This window comes from Primulina eburnea, chromosome 12, assembly GCF_022965805.1.
Source record: "Primulina eburnea isolate SZY01 chromosome 12, ASM2296580v1, whole genome shotgun sequence".
Classification (NCBI taxonomy): Eukaryota; Viridiplantae; Streptophyta; class Magnoliopsida; order Lamiales; family Gesneriaceae; genus Primulina; species Primulina eburnea.
In genome coordinates this window covers 10,399,837-10,414,407 of record NC_133112.1, presented here as the reverse complement: position 1 = coordinate 10,414,407, position 14,571 = coordinate 10,399,837, and the positions used below count along the sequence as shown (strand labels likewise).

The 14,571-nt window shown below is 34.8% G+C and overlaps 1 protein-coding gene across 1 annotated transcript; it reads right to left on the bottom strand.

Moving 5' to 3' along the window:
• Positions 1-6,044: 6,044 nt before the first annotated feature.
• LOC140806983 (calmodulin-binding transcription activator 4-like) lies at positions 6,045-12,563 on the bottom strand. Its single transcript, XM_073163586.1, has 12 exons — positions 12,326-12,563; positions 11,546-11,671; positions 11,340-11,455; positions 10,908-10,996; positions 10,618-10,663; positions 9,852-10,287; positions 9,603-9,734; positions 9,310-9,521; positions 7,920-8,599; positions 7,183-7,771; positions 6,592-6,882; positions 6,045-6,288 (listed from the first exon to the last, which is right to left on the bottom strand). The coding sequence occupies exons 1-12, from the start codon at positions 12,336-12,338 to the stop codon at positions 6,196-6,198; spliced, it is 2,823 nt and encodes a 940-aa protein (XP_073019687.1). The 5' UTR covers positions 12,339-12,563; the 3' UTR covers positions 6,045-6,195.
• Between the last annotated feature and the right edge of the window lie 2,008 nt (positions 12,564-14,571).

The following is a 14,571-nucleotide window of genomic DNA, read 5'->3' as shown; positions in this document are numbered from 1 at the left end:
GATTTTTAAACGAATTAACTTATGACACCTCATTATAATAATGTGATATGATATACATAATTATTTAAACATGACTAATATTATATACATCATATTATTACCATAAAATTATACAAATACATACATTTATTTTTTTGTACACCAACGGTCATAAAAGGTAACAAAACGACTAGTTTTTGCCCTATAAATATGATCTCACAAACACATTCAATCACTCCAACTTTCACTTCTTCTCTAAACAATTATTTTTCATCAAATTTTCGAAGAAAAAAGAAGATGGCTTTCTCAAGGTTATTTTAAATTATTTTGGTTATCATACTCACGAGTCTTGTATTTATCGGAGAATATCATCCTCATGTGTTTTTTTTATTTTTACGAATGTTTGTACTTTTTGTTTATTCATTACTTTGTATTGCAATATTCATTAACTAATAAAACGAATCGTGATTTTTTTAGTACCACCATGTCAAACTTGGCAAAGCTCGAATTCATTGCTCTTGATATTACGAGGAAAAATTATATTCCATGGACTCTCGATGTAGAAATGCATCTTGAGTCATTGGGTCTAAGTGAGACCATAAAAGAAAATGGCATATCGACATCACAAGAAAATGCAAAAGCCATGATATTTTTGCGTCGACATCTCGACGAGGGATTGAATGTTAATATCTAATTGAAAAATATCTCATGGATTTGTGGAAGGGATTAAAAGAAAGATTCAAACATATAAGGGAATTTATACTTCCGACCGCTCGGGATGAATGGAATACATTGAGATTCCAAGATTTTTAAAAATTCAGTGATTACAACTCGGCGATGTATAGAATAATCTCGCAATTGAAATTCTATGGGCACGAGATTACTGAATTGGAAATGCTTGAAAAAACATTTTCCACTTTTCACGCATCAGATATAACTCTACAACAAAATATAGAGTGCGTGGATTTTCGAGATATTCTGAACTTATCGCCTGTCTCCTTGTGGCGGAAAATAATAATGAGCTGTTAATGAGAAATCATCAGGCACGACCCACTGGTTCAACGGCATTTCCTGAAGTAAATGTCGTAAACAAAAATGAATTTAAATCTGGAAAAAAAATCAAAATTATAGACAAGATTTTGGTCGAGGACGAAATCCAGGTCGTGGTCGTGGACGTGGAAGTGGTCGTGGTCGTGGACGCGACGGTGGTTTTGAAAATAATCGAGATAGTTACTTCTATAACTCATTTCAAAAGAGCGTCCCAAATCATCCACTGAAAAGACATCATGAGAATATGAGTGTTAATGAGAATCACTCCAAAAGATTTGAAAGTTCTTGTTTTAAATGTGGTACTCTAGGACATTGGTCCCGTATTTGTCGAGCCCCTGAGCACCTTTGTAAACTTTATAAAGAATCAATAAAGGGAAAAGAAAAGGAGACCAACTTCACTGAACAGAGTGAACCTTTGAGTGATTCAACTCATTTTGATGTCGGAGATTTTCTGATTGATTTCTCAAACAATGATCAATTTGCTGGTGGAATAAATATGTAAACTATTTTATGTACCCGTATGATAATGTTTTATTGTGTGCTATATTTTTTACATATGTATTGTATTGTATTTTATTTTTATTAATGTATTGTCAGTAATTTTATTTCTTTGCATATTTTCCTTAAAGTTCAAACATGGAAAATGCTATGAACAAAGCTGAAGTTTGCATACCCGATAGTGGTACAATGCACACTATCCTCCGAGATAAAAATATTTCTTGGAACTAAAACTAACAAAAACAATGGTTAATACAATATCAGATCATGTAGACTTGATTAAAGGATGTGGTAAAGCACAATTTTTGTTACCTAATGGTACAAAAATTTTGATCAATGATGCTTTATATTCACCACAATCGAAAAGAAATTTGTTGAGTTTTAATGATATATATTCCCATGGGTATGATACTCAAACAATGAATGAAAAGAATGAGAAATATATGTGTCTTATCACATATAAATCAGGAAAGAAATATATGATTGAAAAACTACCAATGCTCCTTACTGGATTGCATTATACATATATAAGTCCTATTGAATCAAACATGGCAGTTGATAATTCTTCAATATTAACTAATTGGCATGATCGATTAGGGCATCCTGGTTCAACAATGATGCGAAAAATTATAGAAAATACACATGGTCATCCGCTGAAAGATTAGAAGATCTTTCAGAATAATAAGTTTCAGTGTAAAGCATGTTCGCTTGGAAAACTTATTATAAAACCATCACCAGTCAAAATCCAAACTGAATCATCAATGTTTCTTGAACATATTCAGGGTGATATTTGTGGACCAATTCATCCACCATGTGGACCATTCAGATACTTTATCGTATTGATTGATGTCTCCAGCAGATGGTCACATATATGTTTATTGTCAACTTGAAATGTTGCATTTGCAAGATTACTTGCTCAAATAATAAAATTGAGGAATCAATTTCCCGATTATACAATCAAGAAAATTAGATTTGATAATGCTGGTGAATTTACTTCTCAGTCTTTCAATGATTATTGTATGTCTATGGGAATCATTGTTGAGCATCATGTTGCTCATGTACATACACAGAATGGATTGGATGAATCATTGATTAAACGTCTGCAAATGATTGTTAGACCAATGATTATGAAAACAAAGCTCCCTATTTCTATATGGGGACATGCAATTTTACATGCTGCTTCATTAATTCGCATCAGACCAAGTGCATATCATAAATACTCCCCATTGCAGCTTGCATTTGGTAAAAAACCAAACACTTTTCATCTGAGAATTTTTGGATGTATGGTATATGTGCCTATTGAAAGAAAATGGGACCTCAAAGAAAGATTGAAATTTATATCGGTTATCATAGTACATCAATCATTCGATATCTTGAACCTCAGACAGACGACGTGTTCAAAGCACGTTTTGCTGATTATCATTTTAATGAGAAAATCTTCCCAATGTTAGGGGGAGAACAGAAACATACCGAAAATGAAATTACATAGTATATATCATCATTGTTACATCTGGATTCAAGAACAAAACAATGTGAAAAAAATGTACAACAAATTGTGCACTTGCAAAGAAAAACAAATCAAATACCAGATGCATTTGCAGACACAAAAGGGGTGACTAAATCAAATATACATGCTGCAAATGACCCTGCTCTAATTGAAATTCCGAAGAAACAAATTGAAGATACTCATGATGTCATTAAACGCCTGAAGCGTGGAAGGCCAGTAGGTTCCAAGGATAAAAATCTTCGAAAAAGAAAATTTATAGAGAAATACGACGATCACAAAATAAAGAATGATGTTCCTGAAGAAACACATGATGATCACAAAATAGAGAATAATGTTTCTGAAGAAACACATGATGATGAAAATGTTCTGTCAGAACCACAAACTGACGAGAATCGTGAAATCTCTATCAATTATATTAATACTGGAAAAATATGGAACCGAAAAGATATAGAAGAAATTGATGATATATTTTCTTATAATGTGGAAATCGACATCGTAATGATAATGAAGATCATGAACCAAAATCTTTTGGTGAATGTAAAAATCGGCAGGATTGGATAAAATGGAAAGATGCCATCCAGGTTGAATTAGATTCGCTAAATAAACGTAATGTTTTTGGACCTATAGTCCTTACACCTGAGGTGTAAAACCTGTTGGATACAAATGGCTTTTTATTCGAAAGCGAAAGGAGAAAAATGAAATAGTAAGATATAAAGCTCGACTTGTTGCACAAGGTTTTTCTCAAAGGCCTGGAATTGATTATGAAGAAACGTATTCTCCCGTGATGGATGCAATTACGTTTCGGCATTTGATTAGCTTGGCGGTATCTGAAAATTTAGAAATATGTCTTATGGATGTTGTTACAGCTTACTTATATGGATCACTTGATAGTAATATATATATATATATATATGAAAATCCTTGAAGGATTTAAGATGCCTGAAGCACAAAGTTTAAAACCTAGATAATGTTATTTTGTGAAATGAAAAAGATCATTATATGGGATAAAGCAATCCGGCCGAATGTGGTATAATCGGCTAAGTGATCACTTGATGACAAAAGGATATGTAAATAATTCAATATGCCCTTGTGTTTTCATTAAGAAAACAACATCCGGATGTGTAATTATTGCTGTATATGTTGATGATTTAAACATCATTGGAACGAATAAGGAAATTCAAGAAGTTGTGTCATACTTGAAGGAAGAATTTGGAATGAAGGATCTTGGAAAAACCAAGTATTGTCTGGGTTTACAAATTGAACAAAAAGAATGTGGAATGTTTGTTCACCAGACAAATTGCACAGAAAAGATCCTTAAACGTTTTAATATAGGATAAAGCAAATCATTTAAGTACTCCAATGGTTGTTAGATCATTAAACATAGAAAATGATCCATTCCGTCCATGTGAAGATGATGAAGATATTCTTGGTCCAGAAGTACCATATCTAAGTGCTATCGGTGCCCTTATGTATCTTACAAATTGTACAAGACCTTATATATTTTTTGCTGTAAATTTTTTAGCAAGATTTAGCACACATCCTTCAAAGAGACACTCGAACGGAATTAAACATATAGTTATCTACGATGAACAACAGACTTGAGACTTTTGTATTCAAAAGATGCTAATCCAAGTATAATTGGTTATGTCGATGCTGGATACTTATCTGATCTACACATGGCACGTTCTTAAACTCGATATGTATTTACTCGTGGAGGCACTGCAATTTCTTGGCGTTCACAGAAACAAACACTCGTAACAACTTCATCAAATCATGCCGAGAATATTGCACTACATGAAGCAAGCCGTGAATGTGTGTGGTTAAAATCAATGACCTAACATATCCAATTCTCATGCGGATTATCATTCGACGAGAAGCCTGTGATACTATATGAAGATAATGTTGCATGTGTTGCTCAAATGAAAGAAGGATACATAAAAGCGATAGAACTAAACATATTCCTTCTAAGTTCTTCGCATTCACCAAGGAGCTTGAGAAGAATAAATATATTGATGTTCGTCACATTCATTCAAGTAAAAAAAACTCATCAGATCTCTTCACAAAGGTATTTCCTACGACATTATTCAGAAAGCACATATATAATATTGGGATGCGCAATCTACGGAATTTTTGAAGAATTGTTCATGTCAACATGAGGAGGAGTTTACGTGACTGCACTCTTTTTCACTTACTATGGCTTTTATCCCAATAAATTTTTCCTAGTAAGGTTTTTAACGAGACAATATAAAAACACATAATGAAGACAATCATTATGATCATCATCACAAGGGGGAGTGTTGAAAATTAATATTTAAAAATGTGTATTGAATATTTAAATATTGAAAATAAGAGTTGTAAATATTGAAAATTAGTGTGATGATGTAGGTAATGATGTATTTTATTTTTTGGATTATTATCAAAGAAATTCTATAAATAACCTTACCATATGTGAAGCAATTCACAATTGAGTTGAGAGAAAAAAAATATTATAAAATGTGTAGTTTGATAATTCTGAGAGTTTGTGATTTTTACTTTTTACCATAAATTTTTACTTTTTCATAACAATTTTTATATTTTATTTTACAAATTGTTTATAATATTTTTTTTGCTTGTACTCCTGTATTTGGAAGTTTTAAATAAAATTTCGATAATATTTTTTGTTTTAATATTTTTAATAAGTTATTTAAATATATATGATTAATAAATTATTTTATTAATTTACTTGATTATTATAGATAAATATCTACTGAAAATCATAAATACAGAGAGTATGAAAATATGGGAATGAATGAGTGGATAGTGGGCCCAGAAAAAGTTGGTGTTTTGGTTTACCATCGGTGAAAAAATATTTAAAAGCGGTGGGTTTATAAATTTTTATGTGGCAAAAATAACTTTAAAAATGGGTTTATCGTTGCAGTAAGATTCACGCAGTGCTTTGCGTTAATTAGTTAAATATGTGATCACTGAGTGAGAATCTCCTCCTGCTGCAGCACGATTTAACATAACATACAAAAACTAAAAACCATCTTTCCGAGTAATGTGATTGATATACATGCTTCATATGATATTTATGTCCAAAGCAAACCATATATATATATATATATTACACGGCTTCAAAGCTGAAACACTTGAATCAAATAACAGAAAACACATAATGTCAACTAGTAAATCTCAGAATTCTCCCTGTCGGGAAAGTCGAAGTGAGAAGATAAGCCGCGAAGAGGAGTATGGGATTCTCCATTTTGAAGCTCAGCCTGCCACAACGTAAGAATCAATGCTAGCATGTTCACGTACTGTAATGCATGAAGTAAAAGGGGGAAAATTGGCTGCGGTGCTTGATAGCCTAATTAATGAGATAATATTTCAACAGGTAATTTTTTTCAATGTACAAGTTTTTTCAGAGATACTAAATCCCTCCTCTTAATCTAAAACCACGGTTTCTACCATATGAAAATAACATTGTACTAACGGAGAAAAATAAACCATAACAATAACGATGCTTTAATATAAGGAGCAGAAAATTTCAGCCTTATATCAAGAGGCGAAACCTAAGTTACCTTGGCTTTGCGATACTTTTCAAGAATGCGATGATATTGCTGGCGTGCTGTCGGAGATTCAACCATGGACAGCACTCTAGAGACAGCTTCATTAATAGATGCCTCCACATTCTTCTTGCGAAACACTTTAAGGATGTCATCATCGTGGAATTCGTTAATTGTTTCGGAGTCAATTTGAAATCCTCGGAGACCAACTCCTCGTCGGAGCCATCGGAGAATAACCTTCTCCAGAATACCAACTGCCCAGGAAACATTGTATTTTTTCCTAGCTTGATGACCTCTGACATGAGCCTACAATCATAAAAACTAGATGTCAGTCCCTTACATTACCTTAACTGACCAAATGATAAACTATGTGAACTGAAGTTGGCGATCTGTTATTTTCAAGTTTCTTTACGTCAACAAAATTCCAACCTCCATTCTATCATACACTGAAAAGCACCATGTATGAGAAAAGTACAATTGAAATTCAGAAAAAGAAAAGAAGAAAAATATGCCAGATTACTATTTTATTGGTGCATATAATGATGACCACCTTTTATCTGATGATAATGAGCTATAACCTCCTTTTACTTGAGAAGAATGACCGACCTGTATCTTGACTACTTTCTGACGAAATGAAAGATAGTCCTTCCGACCTTTCCAGCCTCGATATTTCTTCTGAATAGATAAAGCCGCCGAGCTGTAATCACGTGCATTGCGGAATACCCGTTTTGAGACAGCAGAAAGTCCCTGTATATCACTCTCTAATATACTGTATTCATCACCATAAAATCTGGAGATGGCAACTGCGGCTTCCTTCTGTTGCCTTTTCCGGAACGAATGGGCACGAAATGCAGATTGTATAAGTGCAGCAGCCTCAGTAGCATTACGAACTGCAGCTAAGGTATCTTTCAGAGCACCCTGATCTTCATTCAAAGAGAGACTTGTGTTGGATAAACTATGTACCGTTTTTTCTGCTTCTAAGGCAGCCGACCCCTTAGATAGTTCGGTTTCTTTCAATATGAGGGACGAAAGATGATCTGTTAGTGCCATCTCTGAAAGATAACCGGCAAGCCCCATGTATCCGCAGTCAGCTGCAATTGATGACGGTGTTTTACCAGTTGGGTGCTCCGAAGTAGGATCCGTAATGGCTCCAGATGATGCACCAGATGCTACGAGAGTAGCAACCACCTTTTCCCTGTTCCAACTAAAACATTTATTTTTGGATCTTATCATAGCTGGAAGCGCAAATGAATTAAATTGGACTTGGTTTGACAAACAGATAAATGTTATAAATTTTAACAACTAATTGATGGAAAGAAATCATAATATTATGTCAGATATACCTTCCAAATCTTGCAGCCCAATGAAGCGCAGTCCATCCATTCGAATCACGAAAATTAGCACTTACTCCAGAATTCAAAATTGGCAATAATGCCCATTCATAGCCCAATCCAGCAGCCATATGAATGATACCTTGTTCTTTCTTTGATAAAGAACAGCCCTTTTGATTACTCTTCAGTGATCTAGATGAGAGCCATAGTCCCAACTTGTCTTTCAGAAGTTCTTCCAGAAGCCAATTAAGAGTGCTTGACGATGTTGAGGTGCCAACTGAAAGAGCGTTGATAACTTGGCTCCACATGCCTTCAGGCGTTTTATACTTGGCCAAAAGATCAAGATCTGTTTCAGTGGTATCTCCTTTTGGTGACTGATCGGACAGTAGCATTTGCACCAATCTCGCAATCAACAAGTGCTCTTCTGAGCTCTTGTTCTCCTCTGTTTCAGGTGAATTACAATGCATGCAAGCTATGGGCTCAGCACGATAGACAAACTCCCTTACTTCACTACAAGACTCCCTATTTCCAGAAGTGATGCAAATATTGACTTTTCCAGCCTGCAATTGGAGTGGAGCATGGCTGCGGATGACACCGTCCCGAATTATCTGAATTGGAACTTCAGTGTCACCAAACATACAAGCCCAAGAACACTCAGAAGGGTCACAGAGGAAAGACCCAATAATGATGATCTGCGAGATAAAATCTGATGCCTGAATTGCCATCTTTAATAGCAGCTATCTAATGAAACCTTACAAATTAATTTAAAGAATTCGTTGTTTTACACTAGCTGTGCTGAGTCTAAAATTCAGGGAACTTCAGTTTGGTCATGCGCATGTTATTATGCCTATGACAGAAATGTTGATATTTTGGAGCTTGCGTTTGTTCAGATAGAGATTTGAAACATGCATATATTTGAAAATGCAACAAAAATAAGTATGGAGAAGGGCTAATACATATAGACACAGCAGTCGTGCGTTATTCTGCTTGATCTACAGTAATCTTATCCACCGAGATATATTCAAGTTTCTCTCGCATAGCTACTAAGACGAAACCCTCTTGGGTTTTGAGTTTAGTGAGTTCGGGCACCGGGGTGAAATCCTCATATAAAAGACTCCCGTCTTTATCCAGGATTACAGACATCATTTGCTCATTGATTGGTGAAAAATATTTTCATAAGAAGGCATCTACTTTGAGTAAGCACCCTTCCTTAGGTACATGAACTTATGGTAAAGATTATTAGCCACCATTTTTTATGGAGAAATGAGAATTAGACGGCCCATTTTAATATTTCCCTGACATTGTTTGCCATGGTAAAACAAGATATCCACACCGAGAGAGGATGATATAAATGTTACTCCTGAATAGCTTTTATTGAACTTGATTCTGAAGATATATATACCTTTGCACTTTCAGAGGTGTAACACCAATCTGGAGATATCTCTTGGATTGTGAACTTCTGCTTAGGGGCAATAGTCAAACTTATGTAGTCTTGAACAGAAATTCCCAAACTATCTTGGCTAGATATGGTTGAATTGGTTCCATAAGCATCAAGTACAGGAGAACGAGCAAGATAGTCCATAGATTCCACTTCCAGAGGAATCATCATAGAAGCTGGAAGAATAAAAGTGTTATCAGGCCATTGGCAAACTCAAAAATCTATAAATTGAAATTCCATCCCTGGTAGTATCTTACAATTTTGAGCATCATGAGGACCAAGGAGTGATGGTGATTCCACACCTAGTACACTTTTGAAGTCATCAATCATATCATCCCAAATGTCGACTTCAGCCCCAGGGAGTGGATGATGCTGTTGAATGCCCTGATCTAAAAAGCCATCCTCATTAAAATATATCTTTATCACACTCCCATATAATTTAAATTAGAAGATTCAGAAATAGTCATAGAACTGAACAAAAGAAAGAACTGGTTTAAGGCTTACACCTGAAAATTGTTGCAAAAGAAGATTGTTTGCGTCAGTTGGTATTTGAGGAGACAAGTCAAAAATTTTCAGAACATCTTCCAAATCATTAGAATAATCATAGCTTAGGTAAGACGAAAATTTTTGTGCTTCATCATCATCTAAACTCAACTGGTTCTTAATTGTTCGCAATGCTTGACTTAACTCAGGCACCGATGAACCATAGTCAACATCCTTACTCTCTGTGATATCCAATTGATCCAGCCCTTGACTCCTGACAATGTCACTTGAATTAATCTCCACAGAACTAGGACATGTTTGATTAACTTGCCGTTCATGTGATTCATTGATGACAAAAGACAAGTCAGGCTGCTGCGTTGCAAATGAGCTAGATTGGGGAACGGATGTAGAAGATGATAAAGGCGACACCTGAGATGTTGAAGAAGTACTCTGTCTTCCCTGAAATCAACAGAAACTGGATTATCTTGACATGAACTCGATTTGATGCATGAAAACACAAATAAATAACCACTCCTCATAGACTAATAAAAAATAATGCTAAATTTCATCCAGTAAGTCCACAACGCATAAATCCACTTATTTATGGATAGGAAATTTCAATTCTACCTCTAGCAGAAGCTTTCAATTAAGGATAAGCTGGATAATCAATGGAAACACAGGCAACAGTGAAAATGAGTGGAGTTTATATGATTAAATTCATAATATGTAGAATAAGAGACAGTGATTAATAGGTGTGCTCTGCCCTTGAGCGTGCTTTGGAAGACTCACCACCTCAGTGTCTCTGTAGTGAACTAGAACAATGTGCTCAAACTCTCTGTTATGTCAAAAAAATAAAATCTATGTTAGAAATGAGGAATTGCTGACGAAATAACTGTCAAATAAATTTAGTCCACGATATCTTATGAAAATCCTCATACAACATTTTACTGTATCTCCAGCACAAAAAACTTTATCCTATTGGATTGGTTTTTCAACTCCCATAGCTTTTTCTTACCCTCAGTTACACGAGTTCTGAACAAATGGAGGAATATTGCAATTGAAATAGTGTGTAAACTTACGGGTCCAAAATCCAGTAGCTACGTCTTTGAAAATTATGGTTGTGTTCTCCATGAGCATAATAACAATTTAGGGCTTCAACATTTCCAACCTAGTAAAAAAGGAAAATGTCAAGCACAGTTTCAGATCAACAAATATCCTATATAGTAAATTCAATTTGTTAACAATCTCATGGACTTGTTTTGACCGAAACATGGAAAGATGCTGGTATTGAGGCATCGGGATATAATGTATTGACATGCCCCAAGGACCAATAACAGAATTACTTCAAACACAAAATCAACCTTACAAGAAGTTGGAGTTAGTGCGATTACACCGTACTTCATCTTTTTAAGAGAAATTGTATTGGAGGTTTAACAATACATTCAACAGAAGAATGAGAAAAAAATTAATGAGAAGATTACATAACACTAAATGAGAATATCACCAGCAACCTTTAGCCGCTCATGTGCTTCAGCAATAGTTTTCTGATCCCTCCTTCTACGCCAACTATGACCATCCTTTCGGAAAAATTTTAGTACTCGCTTATTGAATAAATACAGGGATCCACCTGTTAACTCGAAAAATAAAGTTCTTGTCACATGCTTTAATTTAAAAGGGACTTCCATGCATGCAAAAAGGATACGCAGAAGAAAATTACTAGCTGGTTGTTGAGGAATTTGGTGGGTGAGTTGGTTCTCCTCAAAATTCTTTAGTATGAAATACACTTCTGCCGGCTTTAGCCAGCGGGTTTGAGCTTCCAAATGAAGATGACGGATATTGTATTCTGTAATTGAGGAAAAATGTATAATAATCAAAACCTTAGCACTAGAAAAGATTCGGGCTAAGAGAAATGCACGCTGGACATAGAATTTGATGAGGGAAAAACCAAAGAAAAGAACAACAACAATTAATGGCTGAGGCCCAGAAAAATGCACTCATCAATTATGGCTGATCAATGTGGTCGTAGTTGGCATATGTTCTATTTCATTTCATCTCGTTCCCAAAAGAAGTACAAATGCATTTTTTCGATACGCTTCTCCTTCTCAGTTTCATATTAAACTCAAACGAAGTAAAATATAATGAAAAAAAATGGCAAAACAACTCCTTTTGTTTAATTTCAGGTTTAATAGGTGCCTAACATCCGTCAGTCGTAGAACCTCATCCATCCAAATTCTTAAAATACTCAGCCACCGACAGATCATTACAGCTATGAGATCATTACAGCTATGAGATCATAACCTATATCAATTCAATTAACCTAATTAACCTATGATTATACGTGACTATAAACCGATGGATGAACTGCAAGAAGATCACGTAATTCAACAAAAATAGAAAACTCTACACACGAATCAATAAAGAACAAATGAATTGTATCAATAATTACTCGTAAGAAAATACAAATCACTGAAAAATGAAGGCAGTGATCAAATCATACCGCCCGTATTCATGTCTCCACTGGAGCCAATTCAAAAAAAAAAATCAGTGTAAACTTCAAGAACTGTAGGGCAATCACTCAACCGGCGTTCAGTTGAGAACATTCCATCAAGCAGACGCATAGAGCAAGCTGAACACTCAACGGTCGCCACCGAGCGGAATCTCTTACGGTAAGCAAACTGATCAAATGTGTCGCAGACAAAGATATACCAAAAATAAATTAAAAATAGTAAATCGGATGACTTTATGGATTCGATAGTGGTTTTTTATTTAATCATATTATATATAATAAGATCGTTTTTAACTGCGTGGAGACCTTTCCATTTTTAATAAAAATAATTATCAAGATGTGTAATTGTGGATTTATTATTAATAATTAAACAATAAATTAAACTAAAAATTTATATATATATTATAAAAAGTAGAATAAATTTCAAAAGATATTATTATTGAGTGAACTTTAAATGCATTTTAATTAATAATAATTCTATATAAGTATGAAAATAGTTGATTTGAAATTTATAGTGTTATTTTTTAAAATAGCAAAAATATATTTGAAATTTATAAATTTGAATAATCCATCAACTTTAATAGATTCCTAAATTATCCGTACTTGTTAAGACACGCTATTATATTATTTATCACCATAGTATTAAATTATTTAACTTGCCCATGTGTTTAGATTTTTAGATCGATAGTTTATGTATAGTGCGTGTGTAATATGAATTCAATAAAGATATTGTGTGCGTGACCAATTCCTGACCGAGTCCACTTGCTGCTATAATTGCTGACTCTTGATTAATTTCCAGGTTGTTGCTTAAAATGATCGTCACACTGATTCATAGTTTTATGTTTATCAGGATTACACATAATTCAAGATGACTGAGTTCAAAATTAATATTAATTTTTTTAAAAAATAGATTTATTTTGCCGTTAGGATATCCATTGAGATTCACATGACGTATCAAAGTGCGAGTACATTCTTTAAAAATCGATTATAGAATCAGTATTGACAGTTAATATGTGATTACTCCAGTTCTGTTATCAAGAAACATGAGTTAAGGTACCATTATTAAGGAAAATTACAGTGTTTACTCAGCAGCTAGTTCGGAACCACCGAATCAAATTAAAACTTCAAAATGGTGTTCGGAGCGTCCAAATCTAGACCGAAACTTGAACCGGTGATCAGACCTTCTGGAGTATCATGTCCAACGAGCGTCAACAAGTAGGAGTTCGAAGCATCCGAAGAATGGATCTGTGAGGCCCGGGGCCGAAGAGGACGGGGGTGATCGCCGGTGCCATGAGGTTGCACAGACAATGAGCGGCTCCTGGCAGGCTTCTAGGTAGAGGAAACATTAATGAACCGATCCCACACCGGAATGAGAGGGATTCCAAGACTGTTCAATGTAATGGACTGTACAGTTGAATAGGGCTTAAAAGATTTGATATGTACTACTCATATTAAGAAGGTGCATCTTCTTTTCGGTAGCTCATCACATAAAAACTTCAAAGTTAAACGTGCTTGACTTGAGGTAATTTTGGGATGGGTGACCCCCTGGGAAGCTTCCCAGGGTGCGTGTGAGTGAGGACATAAGCACGTCGGAAAAACCCGTCTTGATACAGTGAGGACAGTAGTCGAATATGAGGCGTTACAGGACCGGAGTTTCCGAACGTCGAGGTGTCAAGTAGAAGATGACGCGTCCGAACTGGAGTTCGGAGCTTCCGAACTCGTCCTATAAATAGGCATCCATATTTTCAGATTTTTCACACCAAGTAGAAGTTTCTCTATCTATTTCCAGTATATTCTAGGATTTTCTAGTTGTTCAAGGAGTTGCGCAAAGCTCGTGGAGTACGAGACGACTCGAGGACGAAGTTTCGGAGATATCGACCGTAAAAGATTTTTTTTTATGACCGTAAAATATTGTTGTCAGGCAAAGATATGATGCGAGGACCTTAGTTATAATTGAGGGATAATAAATACATCATGTTATAAAGAATAATATATTTTTTGTGTTATAATGTCTAGGATCGGTGAGTAGACATTCAATAGACCACATACCAGTTGTAGAGCTTGCGTAGGTACTAAATGAGATATCCAAGAGAGGGTGCATTCTTATGTGTTGTATTTTACTTGTAATTTGATTGCATGTTTATATGTTATGCTTTATCTGGCATATTCATATCACGTCGAGCCTTGTATACTTTGATATAGATATTTTGAGTAGGGTCTCTTAGCCATATTTCTTG

Coding starts and splice junctions, on each gene's coding strand:
- LOC140806983 (XM_073163586.1), bottom strand. Junction 10,288..10,617: donor ACTACAGAGACACTGAGGTG/GTGAGTCTTCCA, acceptor TGTTGATTTCAG/GGAAGACAGAGTACTTCTTC. Junction 6,289..6,591: donor AAAAGTATCGCAAAGCCAAG/GTAACTTAGGTT, acceptor ACGTTGTGGCAG/GCTGAGCTTCAAAATGGAGA.